This window comes from Callospermophilus lateralis, chromosome 14 (genome assembly GCF_048772815.1).
Source record: "Callospermophilus lateralis isolate mCalLat2 chromosome 14, mCalLat2.hap1, whole genome shotgun sequence".
Classification (NCBI taxonomy): Eukaryota; Metazoa; Chordata; class Mammalia; order Rodentia; family Sciuridae; genus Callospermophilus; species Callospermophilus lateralis.
The window spans coordinates 61642404-61670045 of NC_135318.1; the positions used below are offsets into that span (position 1 = coordinate 61642404).

The 27642-nt window shown below is 39.2% G+C and overlaps 1 protein-coding gene across 2 annotated transcripts in view; it reads left to right on the plus strand.

Moving 5' to 3' along the window:
- Positions 1-475: 475 nt before the first annotated feature.
- Stambp (STAM binding protein) overlaps positions 476-27642 on the plus strand; it is a 32394-nt gene continuing 5227 nt past the window's right edge. Inside the window, exons 1-7 of one of the 2 annotated variants that reach the window (XM_076832937.2) lie at positions 476-523; positions 2765-2982; positions 14506-14581; positions 14865-14960; positions 16445-16811; positions 19889-20013; positions 20915-21052. In XM_076832937.2, coding sequence (XP_076689052.2) covers positions 2780-2982; positions 14506-14581; positions 14865-14960; positions 16445-16811; positions 19889-20013; positions 20915-21052 — 1005 coding nt within the window. In that variant the 5' untranslated portion in view covers positions 476-523; positions 2765-2779. The other variant, XM_076832938.2, reaches the window with a different exon arrangement.

Genomic DNA, 27642 nt, shown 5'->3' on the forward strand with positions numbered 1-27642 from the left:
TTTTATAGGTATTCTTACGTAGTCCTACTTTCTCTTTCGAGCAACAAAATTTATTTCCTAATATCTCAGGCAACAAATCTTGCGTAGAAAATAACACAAAAAAACTGAGAAATAAATTCAAAAATTTTCCCGTCCTGGGTTTCAATCCCTGGTCAATTCAACAAGTCTGCAGTTTTTCTTGAATCAGCAATCCCTCCTTGAATATGAGGTTTATGTGAGGGTATCGGAAGGACTATCTGTTGGGAAACCCCTATTCAAAACCAAAATGATTTTAAAAACAAGAGTCAGCTTGGCCATAGGTCTCTTTAACTTGGATCCGCTTTCTTCCGGGTTTATTTTCCTTTACCAAGATGGATCTCGCTCCTCATAGGTCAGATTTTACGCAGGAACGTTATAGCCCCACCCACCAACTTCCCACCTCCGGTCCTAAGTCCTTAGGAGTATAATTGCCTGACCGGCCCCTAGTGGGCGTGACGCCGGATGTGACGTTTCCGGAAGCGCCGGGTGTCATCCTGGAGGAAAGGTGGGGAAGGGTCCTGGATGTGGTGGGTAGGCTCTCTGAGCATTGTCGAACTCTGAAAGGAGCGGCCGCCGTGAGTGTGGGCCCTGAAGCCTTCTCCTTCCTCGTGTCCTCTGCCCGGCCCGCGTCGCGCGAGGCCACTGAAGGCTCCGGTCCCCGCGGACTGGAGCCTGACCAGCAAGGCCCAGCGCTTTCCTGTCGACTACATTTGAAAGACCCGTCAACCTTGGATGATTTTGCCTGGGAATGGCAATTGGGCTTGAGTGCCTTCAAGAAGGGCACCCCAAGCAGTTGTGGATGCATCCCTCTCTACTGTAAACGCCCCCTCTGCTCATTCCTGCTATTTCCTTTCGCCGCCTCCGTAATTTCTCCCTCCGGTTCTTCCCGCCACCTCCCCCCTTATTTGTGGATGCTATATTTCCTCTATGAAGTGTTGCTCAACCCTGGCTGGCCAGTGCCGCTTGGTGGCCTCGGCAAGCGGGGGGTCCTTACCTCACCCACAATTACCTCTTCGTAGAGGTACTGAGATGCAGTGAGCATCCTGTTTCGGTTAGCTCTGATAGACTGGATACTGAGTTTACCAGTGAAGCAACTTGGGGAGGTTTTAGATTTGCAAGAGGCTTTGTGGGAGATGCAGTGCCTCGGCATTACTAGCAGTTCCCCAGCGTTTCATGGTCATGAAGGGTTTTAGAGGGGACGTTTAATGAAGGAAATGTGACCTGAATATTAAGGAAACCTCGAAATAGAATTGGCCTGGAGATGATAAACTCTGAGGGAAGGGTTGGCGTAGAAAACAGAAAAACTGCCCAGACAAATGAAGCAGAAATGTGCAGGTTCCTGGATGCATTGCAATCAGGAGGAGTAAGATACAATTATGGAAAAAACAAGGGACAGTTGACACTGGCTGTGAATTACAAGATGAATTGTATAGCTTGAACATTCTAGGGCATGTTGCTTAGGGTATACTACAATTCAATGCATATCAAATACCCAGTTTACTTTTGGAGATTATGGAAAATACTCTCAAGGAAATCTAGAATCTAACAGCAATAATACCTGGAAAGATTGTAGAATTATTGGAGTTTGGGACACAGGGAAGGAAAACTTCCAGACTGGGAACCATGCTTATTCACATTACTAAAATACCTTTGTGCCCTTTTGTTATTAAAAGAGTGCTTAGTTTTTGAAGATGAATAAATTGTTGTCTTAAGATCCAAATATCAAGCTGACAGGATGGCACATGCCTATAATCCCAGCCTCCCCCCACCTTGAAAAAATAGCATTTGATGACTGGGATATGGGGTCATAACAATCAATGGCAGAATAAATAAGAATGGGTTCCACTTATAATTAGAACTAAGGGTGATATTTCTCCAGTTGCGGGGAAAAAAAAGTAAAATTCAGCTAGGCATGTTGCTTGTAATCCCAAGGACCCAGGAGGCTCAGACAGGAGGATCACAAGTTTAAGGCCAGCCTCAACAATTTAGCAAGGTCCAAAGCATCTTAGTGAGACCCTGTCTCAAAACAAAAACTAAAAAGACTGGGGATGTAGCTCAGTGGTAAAGCACCCCTGGGTTCAATCCCCAGTGCAAAAAAAAAAAGTAAATACCTTGCCATGAAAATGAGGCACAATGTTTTAGACTAAAAGGAATAGTGTTTAGTGAGCAGAATTATAATTATGAATATTCATCCTCAAACAAGTTTCCCTAACTAAGTTTGTACACAAATATGAAAAAGTATAGCAGAGAAAATGTCAGATACTCCGTAAATTAAAATGACCATACATGAAGTCACTTAACAATCCTCCTTAAAGTTCACTGAATGTGCTCTTTCAGGTACTGGGGTAAATGCAAGTAGGTAGCTGGAAGGAGAAATGATGGAAGAAATACAAGGTGCTGTACCTACTTTTATGATGCTCTAGGCAGGACTACCTAATAACAGGGAATGACTGATGTGAAAGGTAGAACTGAACCCCCTTGGCCTGTTCTTGTTATATTCATCATAATGCCTAGTTGTGGCACAAGGATTTTTGAATCTGCCAATCTTCTCATCATGATTTGAGCTTCCTGGAGGGTTTCAGCCTTCTTGTAGGAGAGAGACTTTATTTGATTAAAACCACAGTATATTTTTTTCTTTATATGTTTTCTTAAAGTGGAGGTTTGTGAGTAAACACACTTTGTGGACTGTGCTAGCATGATGGGGTCCTTGTTTTTGATGCCATCTGTTTTCACTTTTCTGTTTCAGAATATCTTGATCCTGATGTCTGACCATGGAGATGTGAGCCTCCCACCCGAAGACCGGGTGAGGGCCTTGTCCCAGTTGGGAAGTACTGTGGAAGTGAATGAAGACATTCCACCCCGTCGATACTTCCGCTCTGGAGTTGAGATGATCCGAATGGCATCCATTTACTCTGAGGAAGGCAACATTGAACATGCCTTCATCCTCTATAACAAGTACATCACGTAAGACACCTACAGTTTCCTTTTTCTTTTCTGGTGACTGATGCCTCACTTATTCTGCCCTTGTACTCATTTTTTTTGTTCACAATTGCTAAAATGAGAGAACTTTATAGCATCATCAGTATTAATCATTTTTTGCTAGCAGCTCCTACATATTGCTTGTCTTTGCCATTCAAAGACATGAGTATTGAAGGTGTTGTTTTCATGACTCAGTGATTTCATGAGTAAGAAACTTAGTCCTTCAGGCTATGCCTACATGGCCCAGCTGTTAGACAAAAGATTTGGTAGTTAAACTAGATGTGTTATGTGTTGATAAATGTTTTTACTGTTCTTTTTCTCTTAAAGCAGCTGATAATGGTATTATTGTTAGGGTCTAGCAGACCCAAAATTCTTTGCCTCTACTTATTTTGTAGCAAATTGAGTAATATAGGAAGAAGCTGTTCTTAACCTGATCACAATCCTGAAAATCTTCAAATAATTATCAACCACCTACAATTTGCATGGCTCATCATAATAAGACCTTTCCCTTGAGTTGTTTATCATCTTTGGGTAGGCAGTATGGATAGAAGATTTCTGTACTACTGACAGGGAACAACTTCTAAAGCCCCAGTGACAAAGAAGTGACATGTGGGGGCTGGGGATGTGGCTCAAGCGGTAGCGCGCTCGCCTGGCATGCGTGCGGCCGGCCCGGGTTCGATCCTCAACACCACATACAAACAAAGATGTATCTGCCGATAACTAAAAAATAAATATTAAAAAATTCTCTCTCTCTCTCTCCCCTCTCTCACTCTCTCTTTAAAAAAAAAAAAAAAAGAAGTGACATGTAATTTATAAAGGGGATAATGTTATTGAAGGTCTTATTGATCATTTCAAGTCTTGTTCTTTCATAATAACAGAACCTTTAAAAATAACTATATGAATCTGTACATCTCTCTGTACTTCATAGGTCATTTCACCTACATAATTTCACTTTGGTCTTCATAGTTCAGTGAGCACTGAGTAGAGGACATCATCCTCCCATTTTACATAGGAGGTAATCAGAGTTTAGTGATATATCTGTGTTCCCCAGGTTAGAGTGACAAAACCTATGTTTTGTAATTCCCAATTTAGTATTCACTCTATAACATAAGTTTTTTGTTTTCCATATAGTAATATTCTGTCAGTTGAAGCTACTCTTTTGAGATCATTGTCATGAGCCACTATATTTTTTGGTTATTGTTTTTTGAAAAGATAATATATACCTATGATATAGAACTCAGATGTCAAAAAGAATATATATATATACATATATATACATATATATATATGTGTATATATATATATATATTTATTTATTTATTTTAAAAGTAAATATCCTTAACCATTTCATTTTTCCTTCCAATCTTCAGTTCCTCTCCCCAGAGAAAGTTGCTCTAATTAGTTCCTTATATTTCCTCCCAAAGAGATCTATGTGTATCAATTATGTCACATTAATTTTCTGATTACATACTCATCTGAAGCAAGATTTCTGACCTTGGAAGTGAATAATTCTTTGTTATGGGCTGTCCTGTACTGCTGTCTAGCAGCATCCCTGTTCTCTACCCTTTAGGTGCCAGTAGCAACACGTGCCTCCAAGCTGTGATAGCCAAAAAAGTCTTCTAGACATTACATAATACAAAATTATCCTGGTTGAGAACAAATGCTCTGAAGAAAAGTATGTGGCCAGGGGACTGCCTAGGACTCATAATTTTAGAGTGGAGAAAAGGGATTGCTGTTGTCTAAGTACAAAAGTATTGCCCATTTCCTCAGAGTAATGCTATCATACCCTCTCATGTGGTCTTAGTGTTAATAAAGTTTCATAAAATTATCATTATACTCTGCTTCCCTTTGCTAGTAGGAATTTATCATTCCTAGACACAGTACTTATTTTCCTGAGAAGTTTCGGTGGTGACTCTTCTCTTTACATACTTGACTGCTGGAAGAAATACTATTCTTGTCTATTTCCAGTTATCTTGTAGATTGTTTTCTCAAAATGAAACCCAGGGGCACAATTTCTTTAGAGAATCACTAATTGAAAAAGTTCAGTAGAATCACAGAATTACTCTATCATATATGCCCTGAAAGGTCTTCCAGGTCCTACTGCCCTATATAGAGAGTGCTTTCAGAGCAAGGACCTTACTTATTCTGCAAATATATAGAGTATGCCTATAGTCTACTTGGTACTGCACTATATCCTGGACACCATAAGGGGTAAAATGGCTTTATTGATATTCTTTTATAGGTATGGGAGAAGACAGCAAATAGATAAGCACATATATATAGTTACAAAATAAGATCCTGTGATCTTATTTCTGTCACAGAGTGCTGTGACAGAATAACCATGGTATCTAATTAAATATGTTCAGGGTACGGTCTCTCTGACAAGGTGAGCTTTAAACTGAGACTTGAAGGATGCAATCAAGTTAGTCATTCCAGGAGCATAGGATTCCAGAGCATTTAAAACAGAGGTAATTGTGTTCAGAAAGTCTTAGTAGGAAAGACTTTTGTGTGTTCTGAGGACTGAATGATCATTGTATTTGGAGTGTGGCAAGTGAAGAGGGAGAAAGATTGCAGGTGAGTTGGAGAGACAAGCAGGGCTGTATCCTGCAGGACTTTATAGAAAATAAACAGAAAGCCATTGAAAATTTAAGTGAGATTGTGTCCTAAACTTGTATTTTTAAAATATGAGTTTTAGCTATTGTGTGGTAAATGGTGGAGGGGTACTCAGAGAAGGCAGGAAAACCAGCTAGGATACTCTTTCAGCAATTGAGGAAAAAGCTAGTGGTTTGGAGTATTGTGGCATGTCAGCATGGGAAGAGGCAGATGGATTTGGTAAATGGAGGTAGATTCCAGAGGATTAACTTATACTCAAAAAACAAAACAAAACAAAAAAAGATGGTTACAAGGTTGACCTTAGGTTTATGCCTTGAGCAGCTTGGTAGTCTGTTTCCTGAGTGTATCAAAAAGAGTTGAGGTGCTGTGTCACTTGTAAAACTAGCTACTCAAGGAGGCTGAAACAGGAGGATTCTAAGTTTGAGGCCAGCCTTAACAATTTACTGAGACCCTGTCTTCAAAATATATAAATAAATAGTATTTATAAATAAAATGGAGATGTAGTTCAGTGGTAGTACCCTTGGATCAATCTCTCTGTACCAAGAAGAAAAGAAAAGAAAAGGCAGGGGAAGGGATTAGGTTGGGATGAGATCTAAGAGTTCAGGTATGATTTTTTTTTTTGACATGTTAAATTTGGGATGCCTATGAGATGTTCATGTAGAAATGTCAATAGGAGGTTGAATGTACAGTCTGAGAGATCTGGGCTGGAAATATAAATAAAGGTGACCTCAACATGCAGATGCTTCTGAAGCCATTAGAATGGGTGAGACCTTCCAGTGTAGAGGTTCTTAACCCAGGGTCCAGGAGCCTCTCAGGGATTCATGGATAGAATTCAGGGGATTCATGAAGTTGGATGAGGAAAATGGTTCTTGATTTTTCAGCCATTGACTGAAATTGAGCATTTCTTTCCATTTTGAATGTAGTCATATTGAAAATATTTATAACCTTGTCACCAATAGAAATAAAGATATTTTCATGTCACTTTACAGTTATTCTGATATCATAGAATAGCATCTAAATTTACCTCAATTTCAGAATCATGGTACAGAATTATTAAACCCATGACTTGATCCTGTTATGTAATATAATAACTACATTAATAAAGCAGCACATATCACTTTTCTTTTGTGTTTTGACAATTGTATTCTTTTGTACTTTTTTGCACTTTATACCTTATAAATATCATTCTGTGAAGGGGTCCATAGGTTTTATTAGATGCCAGAAGGATCCATGACACATAGAAGGATCAAAAATTCTTGATAAGAAGAGAAGGAGGGCTGGAGATGTGGCTCAAGCGGTAGCGCGCTTGCCTGGCATGCATGCGGCCTGGATTCGATCCTCAGCACCACATACAAAAAAAAAAAAAAAAAAAACAAAGATATTGTGTCTGCCAAGAACTAAAAAATAAATATTAAAATATCTCTTTCTCTCTCTCTCTCTCTCTCTCTCTCTCTCTCTCTCTCTCTTAAAAAAATAAAAAGGTTTTTAAAAAAAAAAAAAAAGAAAGAGAAGGATCCTAGGACAGAAGCATGAGGTTGGTTGTTGGTGGGAGAGCCAACAGAGGAGATTTTGAAGAAAAGTTTGAGAGGCAGAAAGAAATCCAGAAAGGAGTGGGATCCTATCATGGGATCCTAAAGAGTTCATTATTTGAAGGAGAATATTAGGTGAATGAGTAGAGAAGTATGGCCTTTCTGGTAACATGTCACTGGTGATCTTGGTAAGCACTTTCACTAGAAGGATTAAGGAGACACTAGAGTAGAGTGAGGGGAAAGGTGAATGGAGGATAAGAAAGTGGAGGTAGTGAGTATACACTAGAAGTTAGCAAACTTTTTCTTAAAAGGGTCAGATAGTAGTGCTGGGGTTGTAGCTCAGTTAGTAGAGCACTTTCCTTGCACATCTGAGGAACTGAGTTCAATCCTCAGTGCCACATAAAGATAAAGAAATAAAATAAAGGTATTGTGTCCACATCTATAACTAAAAATATATTTTTCAAAAGGGTCAGATCGTAAAAATTTGGAACTTGGTGAAGCCATTTAATCTCTGTCACAACCTCTGCTTTGTAATATGAAAGCAGCCATAGGTAATAACTTAAACGAATAAGTGTAGCTGCTTCATTGATATTTTATTTACAAAAACAGATGGTTAACTGGATTTGGCCCACTAACTGTACTTAGCCAAGCCCTGGTGCAGACAACTCTTTGGGGAAGTTTGGATAGGAAGGAAAACAGAAAAAGGAGAAGTCTCTGAAAGGAGACAAGGAGTATGTGAATATGTATGTGTGTGTTTTAAGATGGGAGATTCTAGAGTATGTTTGTTTTTTTTCCATCAGTAAAGGGTGCAGTGGTGAAGGAGAGGGTGATTGATGGTCCAGAAGAGAATTTAATGTAGCAGTGAATTCCTCAAAAGGCAAGTTTAAGAGTGGTTTTGAATGTGACCTGGTGTTACTTTGGTAACACAAATTATCAGTGTTAATAGTGAGACTTATGTGGGGAGTTGACCCTACATAAGGGGTTCCACTTATAAGACTATTTAATATAATGAACTAGGTCTGTAGGAGAGCTGGCAGGGTGGAATTTGGTAATTCATTGACTTGATTTGTTGGATTTGGGGTTTAATGTGGGACTTCATTGGGTTGATTTGGTGGAAGCAATAAGTGTAGTAACCTCCATTTTCTTGTAGCTGCTTTCAAGACCCTGATTCTGATTCTGTGAAATGACAAATGCAGAGTTGCAAAGATGTTCTAGCTCGGTGATTCTATTTTTCTTTCTTGATTTACTTAGTATATTCCAGCAACAGCGTCTCACTTTTCTAGTTACTACAACTGAGAAGAGATGAGAGAGTAGGGAAGGAATCTACCTTACCATTCCTCTGCCTCCCCCACTATTGAGAATCATTGTTGTAGACCTTTTGTGGATACTTTCAGGATTTAAAAGGCATTTCTGCCATTTTTCCTGGAGCAGTTCAGGCGTCTTAATGATCTCAGACATATTTTCCTGCTCCGTAGTTTCTCTGTGTAGGAATGCTTTGCCTTTTGCAGACCCCAGCATAGAAGAAAGATCTTCAGCATATTAAATCAGTACATATTTTCATGATGAGCACAGACAATAAACCAGGCTGTGGATTCTTTCACAGCTTTTTATGGTCATCGACTAGGCTACACAGATAGGACTGAGAGTATTCAGGCAGTTCTTGTTTGCTCTGTTCCTTTAATGCAAATCCTCTTTCAGAATATGAACTGTGTTGAAAACGTTTACTGGGATTGGGGTTTATAGACTGAAGAAGGGTTCATCTATGCTACTACTTACTTCACTGAATAACTTTTAAGAATGGAAGAAATGAAAATTTAGAGAAGAAAAAAGGAAAAAACAAGATGAAGGTTCTTAATACATTTATGTTATAGAAGTTCTGTTTGATTTTTTAAAAAATTTTTTGTTTTTAGTTGTAGATAGACACAATACCTTTATTTATTTTTTGTGGGGCTGAGGATCAAACTCAGTGCCTCTCACATTCTAGGTCAGTGCTCTACCACTGAACCACAACCCCAGCTGACTTTTTAAATTAGTTGTTTTCATACAAAATTAACATTTGTTCATGATAAAAATTGTTTTCAAATGCTACAAGTGAGATACTAAAATGAAAAGAGAAGTTCCATTCACCAGAGGTGACCACTGTGATGTCTCTTACACAGGACAATGTTTATGCATGTTCAAGCACAAAGAGGCTCTCGTGTATATCCTTTTTCCTTGGGGCATGAATAGGATCACATTCTGTGTTCTTATCTACAATTTGCTTTTTTAACAGTAGCATTTTTCCTTATGAGGACATACTAAACCATCTAGTTCAGAACTATTTCTTCTTTCATGAGTCTCATTCCAGATCTCTTCATGGCTTATCCTCTTCCAGTCCTTACTCAAATGCCACCTTCTTATTGAGGCCTTCCTTACCTGCTCTATCTAAAATTTCACCTCTCGAGCTGGGGCTGGGACTCAGCAGTAGAGCGCTCACCTCTCACGTGTGAGACCCTGGGTTCAATCCTCAGCACCATATAAAAATAAATAAATAAACAAAATAAAAATATATAAATAAATAAATAAACAAACAAACAAATAAGTAAATAAAATTTCACCTCTCCCTTATTACTCTCTGTTCCCCTTTCCTTTTTTTCAGTACTGGGGGATCCAACCAGAGCTCTACATTGCATGCTAGTCAAGCACTCTATCACTAAGCTACATACCCAGCCCTTCCTCTTTCCTATTAATAATGACCTTTCTAATGCTGATTCTCTAAACTACTTTGTTTATTATATTGACCGTTCCCCTACCGTAATGTACATACTATTCTGGAAAAAAAAATTTTTTTTTGGTACTGGATATTTAACCCAGGCACACTTTACCACTGAGCTGCATCCTCAGTCCTTTTTGCTTTTTTATTTTGAGTCTGGGTCTCACTAAATTGCTTAGGGCCTCACTAAGTTGCTGAGACTGGCCTCAAATTTGCAATCCTCCTGCCTCAGCCTCCCTAGTTGCTGGGATTACAGGCATATGCCACTGTGCCTGGTGGAAAGAAATTTCTTTCTGGGTCATTCACTGCTTTTAGAATAATGTTTGACCCTATAGTTGATGCTCTGTAAATAATTTTTAATGGGTGAGTAAATTATTACATTGTTTTCATATTTGGGTATACTTTAGTTTTTAAACTGCCCCTATTGATGAACATTTTCTTTCAATTTTGTTTTCCCTACTTTTCTGAACAATTCAATTGAATAGTTTTATATGTATATCTTTGTACTACTGTATCATGATCTCTAGAATAAGTTCCTGGGGGTAGAATTGTTTACTCACATTTTAAATTTTGAATAATTGTCTCCCATCTTTTTCCTCCCTTAAGGGAAAAAAATATCAATTTACAATCCTGCTAACAAGGTATTAGAACACCCATTTCCCTACACACCTACCTATACCAGGTATAACCAACTGTTAAGGCTTTGCCAATCTGAAGTATAAAAATGATATCTTAATTTAATTTCTTTCATTATGAGTGAAGCTGGGCACCATTTCACATATTTATTCACCTTCTATATTTACTTTTACATTTGTCTCGTATTTTTCCATGATTCTTTTAGTTTGTTCTGCCTGTGTTTTTTGCTAGTGTACCATTGTTTGCTTTAGTACATTTCCTCTCTCTAGGCTGCAACCAGACATAACCCCAGAGAACAGTATACATCTGGGCCACCACTCTATGCCTGGAAAGTTTCTAACTCTGATGTGCACATCTTCATGCTCATTCTTGTTAATATTTTTGTTTTTTTCCCTAAAAAATAATCATATAATCACATATCCAGTGAGTTTTTATGCTTCATGCTAGGCATTATGCTTGGCAGCACTTTACTTTTATTTTCTCTTTGTTGTCGTTGTTGATTGTTATGTGTTGTATATATAGGTTTTGTTTTGTACTGGGAATTGTACCCAGGGCCTTTCACATGCTAGGCAAATGCTCTACTCCGTGACCTACACCCCCAACCCCTTATTTTTATTATCTCTTTATGTCATAGCAACACTATTAGGGATTTGTAGTTTATCTCCATATCTATAATTTATATGTATAAAGAAACTGAGAGATGATGAGAGTAAGTGACTTACCTAAGTTCATACATCTAGTACATGATGAGGCAAGGATCTGAACCCAGGCAGAGTGGCTCCAGAGCCTGTCCACCTGTCTGTTAAGCTCTGTTACATCAGGTAATTGTAATGGGATATGCTGTCCATTCTATAGGCATTTTTGCCCATATGTCCCCATTCAGAAAGTTGACTACAGTGACTGAAACAAGGGAAAGTTATTCACATGCAAGCCTGGAAGTTTTATCTTATAAAACTTGCTTCCATTTACATGGTTAAAGTCAAACTGATATAAAAAGGGATATGTGAAAAGTTTCACACCCACTCTGATCTCATCTACTCTGTTTCCCCTGCCTTCCAAACATATTTTCTGTTTCTTTACAAACTTACAAAATAAATACCTACATACATAAAATATCTACCACTCTTACACATAAAGTAGCATACTTTGTATACTTCTAATTGTTTTCACTCAATTAATCCAGAGGTTATAAAACACTTTCATTCATCTTTATTGAGTATCCCTTTACCCAAGGCACTGGGCTGGTTTTAGAAGATTTTTATAAAAAAACATGAAAGACAGAAATCTCTGGCCTCAAGAAGTTTACATCTAGTTCTGTAATGGTAGCACAAAGTATGCTATTTCTATGACATGGTGCTTTCATGGCTATTCATGGCCTCAATCTCAAGCAGATTCCCAAGCAGATTCAGCTATCTGAAGGTAGTAAATATGTACCTTGGTCTTTGGGGTCAAGGTGGGAGAGCTACTGAATTATAAATCTCTAGAATATAAGAACTAGTGTTATTTACCAAATCTTTAGCATTTTGCAGTTTGAACAAATGAATCTTCCAGAAACCTGCCGTGTGTGTGTGTGTGTGTGTGTGTGTGTGTGTGTGTGTGTGTATAAGATTTTTAGAGCCATTATGATTTTAGAATTCATCCTTGTGTGAGGAGTCTGGTCAAGTTGTATTAAAATGAAATTTTCATGTGTCTAATGTAGAACTGAAGAGAACTGAAGGAGGAAGACTTTTCTACAAAGGGTTTGTTTAGATGTGGTCTTCTCACTGAGGCTTCTTCCTCCATGTACTCATTCCTTGGGCAGAAGGTTGAAAAAGTTTATCTCAACTGCAGTATAGTATTTAGAGCCATGGACAAGCCACCCTCGAATTATTTGTTTGGTAACTCAGTTTATACATATCACATCCTTATTCTATTATGACATGTTTGTTCCAGATACTCCAAGAGCCTTATGGAGGCAATATGGAATAGTTCAAATTCTGAGTCTGCCACTTTCTTGCTGTGACAAGTTGCTGGACTTCTAATTGTTTTCACTGTCCCAAAGTAGATACCATGAATCTCTGTGAATTGATTCAATTTATGTTCCCCACTGAGCTTTCTAGCCAACAAAATAACTAAAAGAGAACATGTAGAACTGATGTTTATCTAATCAGCTTTAATCAAAGATCACAATGCATGCTATATGTATAGTATATGCATAACACATATATTATCTAAGCATTTTCATGCTTAGTATGATGTAAAGGAATATTCTTTGAAGGAATATGAATTCCAAAGAAAAAATGTCAGAGTTAAATGTCACAACTCACTCTAGTCAGAATGGCAGCTATTATGAAGACAAACAACAATAAGTATTGGCAAGGATGTGGGGGGAAAAGGTACACTCATACATTGCTGGTGGGACTGCAAATTGGTGCAGCCAATATGAAAAGCGGTATGAAGATTCCTTGGAAAACTGGGAATGGAACCACCATTTGACCCAGCTATCCCTCTCTTCTGTCTATACTCAAAGGACTTAAAACAGCATACTACAGGGACACAGCCACATCAATGTTTATAGCAGCACAATTCACAATAACTTAATGTGGAACCAACCTAGATGCCCTTCAGTAGATGAATGGATAAAAAAAAAGTGGCATATATACACAATGGAATATTACTCAGCAATAAAAGAGAAAAAATCATGGCATTTGCAGGTAAATGGATGGCATTGGAGAAGATAGTGCTAAGTGAAGTTAGCCAATCCCAAAAACTCAAATGCCGAATGTTTTCTCTAATATAAGGAGGCTGATTCATAGTGGGATAGAGAAGGGGAGCATGGGAGGAATAGACGAACTCCAGATAGGGCAGAGGTGTTGGAGGGGAAGGGAGGGGGCAGTGGGTTAAAAAGGATGGTGGAATGTGATGGACATCATTATCCAAAGTACATATATGAAGACACAAATTGGTGTGAATATACTTTGTATATAACCAGAAATATGAAAAATTGTGCTGCATATGTGTAATAAGAATTGTAATGCATTCCGCTGTCATTTATTTTTAAAAATCAATTTAAAAAGATGACCAAAAAAGAATAGTAATGAACATGGTTTTCTCTTAACTTTCTGCTCATGACTGCCAAACTTTTGCCCTCTGAAGAATGTTTTGTGACAAAGGTCCTTTGCTTTGAAAGTCTGACATGTCACAACATGAAAAGGATCTCTTTCTTTGGAGGTACTTTTTTGGGTACAGGATAGGCTTTGTTTGGTTTGATTTGAAAACCAAAAATTTTGGGTTTTGTTTCGGTTTTTTTGCCATCCTTTGTATTATAGGAGTCTGATTTAGTTACCTTTTTCATCACTGTGACCAAAAGACTTAACAAGAATTTAGAGGAGAAAAGTTTATTTTGGCTCACAGTTTCAGAGGATCAGTCCATGGTCAGCCAATTCCATAGCTTTGCACCCAAGTTGAGGCAGAACATCATGGCAGAAGGGTGTGATAGAGAAAGCAATTCAGGACATGGCATCAAGAAAGTAGAGATCTCCACTCACCAGGACAAAATATAAACACCAAGACATGCTTCAAGTAACCTATTTCCTCCAGCACACCCTACCTCCTGTAGTTAGCATCCACTTACTTCATATAAGTGAATTAATTCACTGATTAGGTTACAACACTCATAATCATTTCACCACTGAACCTTCTTATATTGACTCACACATGAGCTTTTGGGGGACACCTAATATCTAAATTGTAACAGAATCTGATGCTTGCTGCCCATACCTGGTTTGAAAGAAGAGGGAAAGGCTTTTTGTGCTTTCCAAGCATGGAGATGGGTAGGGCACTTACCCTGTCTGGGTACGTATGCCTGTTCTCTATACCCTGTGCCTTTGGAAACTTCTCATTCAGTGTCTGCAAGTTAGAGGAAATGCATTACTTTGGGGACTTATGGATATTTGGAAATTATTCTTGAATCATGATAATTCTGATCTGTTTCCTTAGGCTCTTTATTGAGAAACTACCTAAGCATCGAGATTATAAATCGGCTGTCATTCCTGAAAAGAAAGATACAGTAAAGGTGGGTCTTCATTTTCATAGTTGCCCATCAAAAAACTTCAAAGCAGCACAGACTAACTTTAAGACAAAAGTAGTAGTCTCTGCATCTTAGCATCAAACCCGGCTGATAGGTGCTAAGGCCATCTCATCACAACAGTTATGAGGTAGAAGGTATGATATATTAGCAGGTATTTAAATCACTTTTTTGAACATTGTTGCCACACAAGTTTGACCTAAATCTTTTTCTCTACTTACTGGCCGGCATTAGAATTGTTCTAATTCTTAGTTTCTGTTTTATATCTCAGAAATTAAAGGAGATTGCATTTCCCAAAGCAGAAGAGCTGAAGGCAGAGCTGTTAAAACGATATACCAAAGAATATACACAGTATAATGAAGAAAAGGTCAGTATATAAAAGTATAGAAAAAGAAAAGAAAATTATTTTGGTTCCTTAGGCTATACCCTGATATTGTGATTTTAATGTGATAGTTCATTTTGGGGGTGCAGAGGTCAGTAACAAAAAAGAAATGATTAGACAGAGTATTCTAGCATAGATTTAGTTTATTTTTCCAAGAGGGTAACTTGAGGGATATTAAAATCTATTGCCTGTCTGCTATATCTCGGGCACAAATATCAAAAACAATGAAAACTCTTACCAAAACAGGTTTTAAAGATCATAGAATTTGGAGGTTTGATTCACCTTTGGTTAAACATAAAGCTGTTTGTAATCATTGATTATTCAAGCTGCCTTCAAATGATTCCTGTTAAGAATTAATCCCAGCTACTCAGGAGGTGAGGCAGGAAGATTTCAAGTTGGAGGCCAACCTTGGCAACCTAGCAGACCCTGTCTCAAAATAAAAAGGGATGGGGATGTAGCTCAGTGGTGGAGTACCCCTGGGTTCCAACCCCAACACAAAAAAGAAAAAAAAAGTTCAACCTCTGGGAAAATGCCAGGGATCTACAGTGATGTCATTTCAGATGTGAATACGAACTGCAAGCGTTTCCATGTTATTGTGTAGTTGTCTGCCAGGCTCTGTTCTGGACTCTAGTGTTGAAAATTAGCAGAGGTTTGAACAGCTATGAGGTACGTATTTCTAAGGCACTGAGTAACTTAAAACTTTAATGAAGGAGGTTATTACTTATTATTTCTTTTTTTTTTTTAATTTGGTACTGGACATTGTACTCAGGGACACTCGACCACTGAGCCACATCCCCAGCCCCCTTTTGTATTTTATTTAGAGACAGGGTCTCACTGAGTTCCTTAGCACCTCACCATTACTGAGGCTGGCTTTGAACTCGCAACCCTCCTGTCTCAGCTTCCTGAGCTGCTGGTATTACAGGCATGCGCCACTGAACCTGGCTTACTTATTATTTCTTAATAGTTTTAATTGTTACTCTACATGGAACTGATCACCAGAAAAACTTCATTTGGGTTGAAATTCAGTGGAGACCCCTGATATAGCAGGTATAAGTTTGGATTTGTTTCTATTTTATAGCCTTTAGGATATTTACATGGTACAGTTAAAGAACAGAACTGTACATGATACAAGTTATTGGGTACAGACAATTAGGAACATCAAAATTTCAGTACAGAAGAAAATAGGTAGAATCATTAAGGGAGGATGAATGTGGAGGTTTGTTTCACATTTGGTTACACCTAAAACTGAAAGGATTGGAACTTTAACTGTATTTGAAAATAGGTATATGGTGTCTGGGTAGAAAGGGGTGGGGACTGTATTCCGTTAATATAGAGGTACCAAGGGAAGCATAGATCTTGTGTTGAAAATCAGATCGGCACAGAAGTACATTTTGGAAATCTCCCTTTCCCTGAGAAGAGTTTCTTCTAAGGTGTGAAGTGTTAGCCTAAGTCTTTTCCTCCCTTTGTAGAAGAAGAAAGCGGAGGAATTTGCCCGGAATATGGCTATCCAGCAAGAATTGGAAAAGGAAAGACAGAGGATAGCACAGCAGAAACAGCAACAGCTGGAACAGGAACAGTTCCATGCCTTTGAGGAAATGATCCGGAACCAGGAGCTAGAAAAAGAGCGACTGAAAATTGTACAGGAATTTGGAAAGGTGGACCCTGGCCTAGGTGGCCCACTGGTGCCTGACTTGAAGAAGCCCTCCTTAGATGGGTTCCCTACCTTGCCTGTGTCATCCACACAGCCTTCAGACTGTAACACAACCGCAAGGCCAGCTAAGCCACCAGTGGTGGACAGGTCCTTGAAACCTGGAGCACTGAGCAACTCTGAAAGTAGTGAGTCTATTTACTGTTGTCTTCTTCCATTTTTTGCTACCCCAGTGTCATTCTGGTGGATTCATCCTAGGAATGCCTCCGTGATCCCACTTACCAAGCTCTAATAACAGAACTTCCTTTAATAAGGACTGCCATACTGTGTTCTGTCACACTGGCTGTCTTGTAAAACAAGTATTTGTTGAAACCATACAGTTTACCTGAAGCCAGGTCAATTTTTTGAAAAACTGGTCCTATCCTTGAAAGTCAAACCCTCAGCTTTTAAGGGATTTAAAATGGTCAGTGAGTTAGAAACTACCATTAGCTTTTTGTAAAAAATAATCTTAAAATATAAGTACCATGTGCAATTCAGTGACTAACTTTAAAAAATAAGAAAAAAACAGGCTACTGAATTGTGCTTGCCCTGAAAGCATTTCTGATTCTTAAAGAGTTTAGTCAAGATAAATATTGTGTATAGTGGTCAGTCTTTCCTCCTGTCACCTTAATGGCAATCAAGAAAATAAAAATGGGGTAAATTGATGAGTATGTCTTGATCATTAGAGGAATCTGTGGAAGGCCAGAATCGACTTTCAAGTAGTCATTTAAAGAAGTCAGCTTTGCTAAAAACCCATTTACAGGTACAATGTAAGAAGGAAAGGAGGGCTGGGCTCTGAGCCCTGACCTTTTGACATCCACCCCCATTTTTCTGGCAGGCTTATCTCCCACTACTGTTCTTTCCTACGTATTCTAAGTTTGGGGAAATTGAACTGTCATGTTCCCAGGACATTCCCTGCACTGCCTTCCTAAAGAGGTTTGTTAACATTTGCCTTCTACCTACTCTCTGTTTCTGCCTTCCTGCTTTTCTTGAAGTCTTTCCAGTTCCTCTCCCTTCAATCAGATTGATTCTGTTCTCTGTAAAACTCCCAGAGCTCTTTTTATCTCTAATACAATTTAGATCATTTACCTGATCATGTAGTCATTTGTCAATAACTAGATTTTCACTTCCTGAAAGTTAGGACCTGAGTCTTGCTTGAGTCTAATTCACATTTGTGTTCCCTGTGTAGGCTGAGCACAGTGTCTACTTGGTATGCATTTAGTAAGTGAATTTATTGAATTGAAGGGAAGGGACTGTGCCAGATCTTAATTCATCATCCTTAGATGTCATCATCAGACTACCAAATGACGGTATCCCCTGGTCTATTGTTGTCACCTCTCTGGCAGTTCAGACCTTGCTGTTCAATGTGCAGAAACAGAATATACTTTTTAACTTTTTTCCTTAATATGAAAATATGGCTATGAAAGTTGCTCCCTAACCTTAACTTGCTGACTTTCTCATGGGGTTTCTCCATGGCTCAGGAACTGGGTCCATTCTTGACATCCTGAAGCAATTTTATGAGCTACTTTGTTCATGTCTTTTTAGAGGGATCAGACTTAAGTTTTTTGTTATTTCATCAGGGTGGGGTTTGGCATTTAAACTTTCTTCTAAAAGACTAAATTCAGAAGTAAATAACTACCTAAGTCAGGTTATATTATCAAGACAATATATACATCATTGTATGCTTCTTTGAAAATCATACTTTGATATTCTTATGAGTACAAAGAGAGATAAAAAATAAAATGTTCAGTTCAATGGGGGGGTTATTTTTTAATCTTTTTCTTAGATTCTGACAGAAAATTCCTAAATATCTTAGAAATGTTTTTGAACGTAGTAGTTTACCCTCATCTTACCTTAAATAATTAAAGCCTACTCTTTTTCCAAAGTATCAAGGGCATCAACTCAAATGTCCAAAGTTTTCTCTAAATCAGATATGGGTGAGACTCAAGGCACAATTCATTGTTTTCCAGCTGTGAGCCTGTGAAGTGAATAAGTTACATGCTTCCAAAATATAAGAGTGGAACAGGTATAGGACAGTCAAGGGAGAAACAAATGAAGAATGGAGTGATTGGAGCAGGCTTGGTAGTGCATGCCTGTAATCCCACTATGTGGGAGGCTGAGGTGAAAGGATTCCCAAGTTCAAGGCCAGCTTGGGCACATACAAACAAAGGAAAAACAACATTAAGTTGAAAAGTTGTAGAACAATCTCTTTTGATTCCCTGACTTGCATCCTGAACACACTAGGACAAGGATTGGACCCCTCAAGACCTCAGACAGCTCATTGCTATATTTTTGCTGGATTCATTTCACCCAGCAGCTCTCATAGGAGTTAGGGTCTTTTGTCCTCATCTTGTACAGACTGGAGTTATGGGCTGATGGCTCTATGGTTCTAGGTGCTTGAGGAGCTGCTCCACTCCTACAAATCTAATAGGCATTGCCCTACAGGGGACTCTTTTTGATGACCCTGCTCCTGTGTAATGTCTCTGTCCAGACCCTCAGGCTATCTGAAACATATTTTGAAATCTAGACAGAGATCACATGGTCTCACAGTTCTTAGGGGACTTGGCTCATATGACTATGGAGGTTGAGAAGTCCCACAAAAGCCTTTTTGTAAGATGGAGACCCTGGAATGCTGATCATGTGGCTTAGTCAACATCCAAAAGCTCAGAATCAGGAAACCTAATGACATATTTCTCAGTCTGGGAATTATGAGAATCTAAGAGCCACTGGTACAAGTCTTGGAGTTCAAAGCCTAGAAAGCCAGTTTTTATTTCCCAGGGGCAGGAAAAGAAGAGTTCCTTACTTCTGCCTTTTTTGTGTTTCTATCTAGGCCCCAAGCTGATTGCAATATGGGTGATGCTCACCCATATTGAAGGCAGATCTTCCCCAGTCTTGTAGAACCTCGCATCAGTTTCCTTCAGAAACCCCATGAAAGTCACACCCATAAATAATTCTTTACCCTATAGGTATTCCTATATTCCTATAATTATAGGTGTCAAGCTGACACCTATAATTAACCATCGCATCTCCTAATGAGCTGTGGCCACAGGGTAGAGATGAGACTTTACAACACTTTTTTTAGCCATTAGAGTGAGATGCCCACTCACTGTCTAAAGTTGCAGGGATTCCAGTGACTTAGCATTGCTCTCCCAATGCTAGCAGCTGTGAGGTTTGCTTGGAATGATTCAGCTTCATGGTCTTAGACATGTTCCCTTCTCGATTACAGTTCCTACAATCGATGGATTGCGCCATGTGGTGGTGCCTGGGAGGCTGTGTCCACAGTTTCTTCAGTTAGCCAGTGCCAACACTGCTCGGGGAGTAGAAACATGTGGAATTCTCTGTGGAAAACTGGTAAAAAAAAAAAAAAAAAAAAAAAAAATCTTTGAACTGAGACTGTTTATTTTTCTTTGACCTCCCATGACTCTCAGAGAAGATATTCAGGGCCAGTGTCTCTTTACATCAAATCCTCCAAGAAAGGAACCATGAACTATATACTATAGTCACTTTGGATCTGTTGACTCTGTATTTGGTTGCTTTTCAGAGTCCTTTGAATTGAACTGATTAGTATTATAGTTAGAAATAGCTAACTAAAGTTAGTAGGAAAATCTAGCCACTACCTATATCACTATGTTTTAAGCACCTACTTTTTGATAGGCCCTAGGAATATAAAATATATGTAAGGCACAGAGTACATGTCCACAAAAAGTGTCCAATCACTCTGGAGAGAAGGGAGATATACAATAAAAGATAAATAGCATTCTGATAATATGTACCATACAATCACTAGGAATTTTGAGGAGGAAAGATCAATGAATAGAGGTGCTTAAAGAACCCATTACTAACTGCTGAATGAATCCATGAAGGAAGTGGAACAAACTTAACCTGAGTCTTAATGAGAAGGATTTAACAGTGGAGAAAAACTTCTTTAGACATAAGCAAAGGAAGAGAATGGTACTCCACCTGGAGCTTTTCAAGAACCACGAGTGCACTTGAACAGGGCTGTGGCAGTTACCCATGCTATGCATCAGAGGGGGACCTGGGGTTGGTCTCAGCATCTCTGGCTTCACAGAGCCCCCCAGAAATGCACATTAGCAGCCAAGGTTGTGAACCACTGAGGTGAGGGATTCAGGGAACATGAAGGAGACTCATGCTGTGGTGGGAAGTACCTTTGCTTGTGTAGAAGTTTGACTTTCCAATGTGTGGGGTTGCAGGAGTGCCCAAGAATTGTGACAAGCTATTTTTGCTTTGGCAGATGAGGAATGAATTTACCATTACCCACGTTCTCATCCCCAAGCAAAGTGCTGGGTCTGATTATTGCAACACGGAGAATGAAGAAGAACTTTTCCTCATACAGGATCAGCAGGGTCTCATCACACTGGGCTGGATTCATGTAAGCAAATCTGAGCTCACTGAGGGTTCTCCTCTTTGTTATAGACACTATTTGTTTCTTTCTTTGAATGGATTGTATCTAGGTTATTTATTCTTTTTCTCTCCTTTGGATACAGTTCTTAGTATACTTGACTGATTGTAGTCTACCATTGATTTTTGAGTACTACTTAGTGATTTTTTAACTTTTTATTTATAGCCTGTAGTCTTTATTATGCACCATGTACCTTCATGTAAACCATATGTGCCTCCAATATAATTTTTCAAGTGTTTGCATATCTTGGGTATACTTCTTGTAACTTTCAGGTAAAATATAATTTCTTGCATAAAGATTATTTCTTAATTTTTCGTTCTATTGTTTTCAATCCCTCACTTTCACATACCAAGCTGCTTTTCATATTGTGTGACATGCATGAGTTATAGACAATTAAATTGGCATATTTCTAGATTTGAGAAGATTGAACATACTTGTAATTCAGAACTAGAGAAATAGTGACCTACAAGGCAGTCCCATGTGCCTTTGATCTTCCTTTAATCCAATTACAGAAGTAAATACTGACTTACCTGTTTATGTGTAGTCTTTCCCCTCATTGTAGTAGATGAGGGATGGAAAACATGTCCCCTGTCTGCCCAGGAATACACATTTATGTAAGATATGATTTTAGTCTCATACAAGAGATGATAGATATAGACAATGAACAACTCTTCACATGAGGTAGAGTGTGCTAAGGGCCTCGAGAGGTACTAACAGGGCAACAGGGCACCATGGAATTCAGAGGCAGGAGGTATCCTACCTCGTATGATTTAAGAGAATTTTGGCAAGATGGGCCAAAGAGAGTTCCATGTGATGGGGACAGCAATAAGAATAGGTAGACTGTGTTCCTAGAGCACTAAGGGTACAGTTTGTTGGGATTTATGGTTCATGTCAGGAAATGGTGGTAGGTATGCTTTAATCTGCTACATTGGAGCTGTGTTCTTGAGGATCTTGGGTAGACAGGAAAAGTAGTTCTGCTTTTAGTAAGTGGAGAACTCTTAAAGGTTTTTGAGCAGAGTAGTGATAGGATCAAAACCATACTTTAGAAAACTTAACATAAAGGTAGTTTTAAAGTAGGTTAAGGTGGGGAGATCATTTAAGAGGTTAGTGCGTTGATAAAATCTAATAAGATGAGAGCTGGGGTGATGGTAGTATGTTTGGGAAGGAGGAGATGAATTCAGAGAATTTGGGAAATGAGTAATAGAGGATAATGAGTAAGAGCCAGTGATGACTCAGAGATTTTGATCCTGGCTCATGGGGGTGGCAGTGATCATCTCATAAACAGACACAGGGGATCCAGAAGGAGGACTAATTTTTGGAAGTGGGTTTCAATTCTGAGCAAGTTGAATTAAGGTACTTGTGAGACACCAGATGGTTGGAGGTAGTCATCATGTAGTTGGAGGCAGGTACTCAGGAGCAAAATCAAAGCAGGAAAGGGATCTGAAAGTCTTCTACATTGAGCTAGCCTTGGAAGTTAAGGAGAATTGAGAGCAAGAAGATTCACAGGCTTCTGAGAGGAGCAGAGAAATTAGTTGATAGTGAAAATGAGACAAAGAGATGTGTGAGAAAGTCAGGTTCCTGTTAGGATACAAGATCCACAGGAAGAGGGATATTATAAAAAGAAATTTCAGGCTACTAACCCTACCACATACTCTAGAAAGCCCCAGCATGGTGAAGATTTGGATCAGCCTTTTGGATTTGGTGAGGTTGTTGAAGACCCACCAGTTTAGTGGATTTCAGACCTTGGTGGGAGTAGACTATAAGGTTTAAGAAGTCATGGGGATTGAGGTTGTAGCAATAGTGAAATGGACATGACCATTCTGAGGAGCTTAGCTCTAGAGGAGGAAGAGAAATGGAATGGAGGCTTATGGCAAAAGTGGACTTAGAGAATGTTTTCTTGATTGTTTAGAATGAAAAGGCTTAAATGTGTTTTGATTTTGTTTTTCAAAAGCTTTATATTTTTAAATATAATACATTTATAAGTGTACCTAAGCTGAATGTACACTATAATGAATCATGAAGAAGTAAACATCTATGTACACATACTACCTAAGATAGGAAATAGGATGCTGCCAGGAGCCTGCTCCTACCCAGTCACACTTCCTCCCTGGAAAAGTTGAGCCTTCTCCTGAGTTTTCTCATCACCCCTTCTTTGCTTTCTTTGTAATTTACCACCTAAATGTGTATCCTGAAACATTATAGTTTAGCTTTGCCTGGTTTTGTCCTTTTTGTAAACAGAATTATATGTGTTTTTTATGTCTTGCTTCTTTTGCCCTACTCTCTGAAGGTTTATTCACATTCTACAATTTATTCTACAATTCTCATTGTAGTTATCTGAATATGTTCTTATGACCAGTGAGCCAAAGGAATAGAGTTAAAAGGACAAGAGAACCAAGGTATTATGACAATAGGAAAATATCAAATCTGAAGTACAAAGGGAGGTTCATCTTCCTGTGAGGTAGAAAGCATCCATTCCTCCAAGACAGACTTGAAGGAAGAGAGATGAATATATGGAGAGATTTTTGAAATGATATTTGGGCCAATCAAGGGAACTTTTTAGGCAGGTAAAAAATTGATTTCCATAAGGTTTGGAGTCTAGGTCTACTGAAGGGCAGGAGGAAGAGAGAGGTAGATTTAGAAACAGGAGTAGATTGGGAAAAGTTTGTGATGATTACTATTTAGACTTCATGAAATTGATAGTAGTTCAGCTCCTCCCACCTCCCATGATATTTCTGCACCATTTCTTCCTAGTTTAGGATTAAAAACAACAAAAAAGCAGACTGTAAATTTTGCTCAGATCTTAAAATTTCAAGAGGGGAATGCAAAAGATCATTTTTTTCTTCTTTACCTTGTCAACTGTAAAACAGCTTCCCTGGTCAAAAACATTTCATAGTCACATGTTGATCTCCAGCTATTGGAGATCCCATATGAAGATGCTCCTTCTCTTCTTGTCTCAGTCCTTCTTAACCCTTACTGGCCCTCCCATGTGGCCACTCTGCTCTCATCCAGGTGCTGAGGCTGCCGTTGGCATTCACTCTCCTTGTTCATTTTGCTCCTTTGGCACATTGTTTCATGAAAAGGCTTTCCTCTCTCCCCAGCAGGGTAGACACCGTGAACATAGCTATTGTTGAGGGAACTTGCTTATAACTAGAGGGAACAGGGGACCAAGGTAGGGTTTTTTATTTTTGTTTTTTAATTTTACAGTTATTTATTAAGCCCCTGCTCTGTCCTTATGTCCCTTTATAATCTTTCAAGCTACCCAACTTTAAATTTGGGAGCTCTATTGTGTAGGCATAGTTTGCTTCCAGTTAGAATCCTGGGCACTAAGCGGGAAATGAATGTTATTGACACAGGCTATTGCTCCCTAGCAGTCTAAAGAATTATATTATCATCAGATAGAAACTTTTTTTTCCCCTTGTAGTCACCAAAGTTTTTCCATGCCCTTTGAGGACCCTGCCCAAAAGACCTCCTCCAACCCCAGTGAGCTCATCATGGTCTTCTGTGGAGTGGTTCTTCTGGTTCAAGAACAGGAGGCTACACATAAGAATCATTTAGTGAGCTTTCAAAAAGTGTTCACTCTCATGATGGATATTTCCAGGGGTGGGGTGTGGGAGTCTATGCTTTTGACAAGCTCTTCAAGAGATTCAATTTTTGCACAGCACATTTGAATATACTAGTTGATTCCACTTATTTTCTGTCAGTGGAGGTTGGTGTCCTTTTTGAGTCATACTTTCTTTTTCCAATTTTGTTACCTAAGACCATACTCCCTCTAAGATGAACATGTCATTATATAGTTGTCTATTTTATATACAAGAAATATGCGTAATAAAACATGAAATAGTTGGTAACAAATGAAATAAAGTGAATGAACATTTAAATATTACTTGAACTCATTACCTCAAATTTCAACATCTTCTCCTAAATAGCACAGGCTCCTTTGCCTAATTTTGCTAGCCCCTGGAATCTGAGTAGCTTCCTACCTCCTATATCTATTTTGGGTGATGCTTTAACCTCAGAACGACTGTCCATTGAACTTCAGATTGACATGTGACCTTTTAACACTTTTCGGGAAGAATCATTCATCTACTTGTGGCTTATTAAGTCCTTGATTTCTATCATTTTGAAATATTGGGCAGCATGTGCCCTCTGTTTTCAGAATGAGTGATTCTCCATGATTAGAGAGAGCTCACCAGAAGCCAAATAGGCCTTGATGGTCAGTTTGAACTTATGAGTCTCTATAACAACTGAAACCTAAGTTGTCCAGGGAGATGCTCACACTTCTTAACGATAAAAAGGAGAAATTCACTCTCCTTCCATTCACAGTTGTAGAAGAACCCACCTACCTTGTCAGTGGATGCCCAAGATGACTTCACCAATGGCTTCAAGCTTCAGTTCTTCAGGTCCCAGGTGAATCCAACATTAGAGTTCTTGAATCCTTCCTGTTTGGTTCAAAAACAGGAGGTCAGAGCAGGAAATATCAGCAAATAGTCTCCTCCCTTGTCTTCAAGCCTGAGGCACAGATGCCTTTTTGGGTCTTCTGTCCTGCTAGGCCTGTGATTATTGCACTACAGGTAGCTTCAGTCATCCCCATTCATCTCATGATAGCCACAGTGGTCTCCCCTCTTGTCTTTATTCCAGAGAGAGGCAGTTATTGGGACACCTGTAATAATCTTCCCATCTGCCATGTCTGAGACACAATATATGCTGGGATCCACACCCCCAACTCCCACAATGCTAGTCTCTTCACCTGCAATTTCCACAATGAGGTCTCTTCTTTCATCTCCATATCCCCAATGCCTATGACCGTGAGTCTGTCTCTTGGTCTCATGTGTAAGATACAGCTCCTGATGCACTAGAGTCCCCAATGCAGGCCTCATGCAGCTCTGTGTCCTAATATCAATGTCCATGCTCTTTCACACACACATACATTAATATCATGTGACTCCACAGCCATGACACCTGCCACACCTATGTTGGAGATCTCCTTCCTGGACTCCATACCTGCTAAATCCAGAGTAAGGGTCTGAATCCTGCTACATGCCTGATGTGGGTCTCTTAGCCAGTTTCCCAGTGTCTTGGACCACAATGGGGCTCCCCACATGGCTCACCACATTAGTCCCCTGGCCTGCCCACACCAACTCCAGGGAAGCCTGGGACCTAGATCTGGATTTCCTTTAGAGAGGTCCGAACTTGTGTAATTAGAACATGGCACAACATTGACTTCTGCCTTATCCATTCTGAACTCAGAATTCAATTCTCCCTCTGTGCAGTGGTCTTTAGAATTTAACAGTGTAGATCAGTATGTTTCCCCTATGATATCCCAGATAGAAATTTTGAGCTCTGCCCTCTGCCCTCTCCATACCCCACTAATTAAGTGATTTCCTATTCCCCCAAGCTCCACAGCTTACAGCCTACAGCTGGCCAGCCACCAGGAATTCCAGAACCCATTGGACCTCATGAACCAGTGGGATAAAAGTTTCCATTATAAATAGTCCAGAGAAAAGTTTTTCCCATTCTTTTCTTCCCTTCTTTTTGTCTGCCTACCACCCCTCCACTCCACAACCCCATCATGAGTGTTCAGGCTGCTTAACACCTTCACTCTCTTCAAACAGGAAATGAGAAAGTTTCAAGTCTCTGTCTTCAGCTTACTATTAACTCCATTCTGCATTACTCTCCCAGACCTCTCTTCCTGCAAAGGTCCTATGGGTGAATTAAATGAAATGTGCTAGCTTATTTCCTATGTTGTTTATATCTGTGAGGTAAGGCAGTGTATGTACTTGCCTGGGTTTAACACTGCATTTCTTTCTGTTGGGTAAAAATCACTCTATCTATCAGACCCTCCAAAGAATTCCAAATTGTGGTTCTGCACAGTCTAATGAGGGCATCTCTGATACAGTAGGATACATGACACTGAAGTGGGATTTTCCCCACAATTGCTCTCAAGAAAAATCCCCACCTATTTAGTTGTCATTATGCAGAGACAGACCAGATCTAATAGTTGTTCTATTTTCTTAGTCACTTTTATCCCCTTCGCCTCTCTCACTGTATTCCTCACTTATAGACAACTCTTCCAAATTCAAAATTTTGCTTATTTCTCTTTTTTCTATAAGCTATTTTATTTTATTTTATTGGTACTGGTGATTAAACCCAGGGGTGCTTAACCATTGAGCCACATCCCCGGCCCTTTTTTATACTTTATTTAGAGACAGGGTCTTGCTGAGTTGCTTAGGGCCTCGCTAAGTTGCTGAGGCTGGCTTTGAACTTGCAATCCTCCTGCCTCAGCCTCTCCAGCTGCTGGGATTACAGGTGTGTGGCACTGCATCCAGCTTATTTTCTTGTTTTCTAAAACCATATAATAGGCTGGGCATGGCAGCACATACCTATAATCCCAGCAGCTCAGGAAGCTGAGACAGGAGGATCATGAGTTCAAAGCTAACCTCAGAAACAGCGAGGCACTAAGCAATTCGGTAAGACCTTGTCTATTAAAAAAAATACAAAATAGGGCTGGGGATGTGGCTCAGGGTCAAGTGCCCCTGAGTTCAATCCCCAGTACCCCCCCC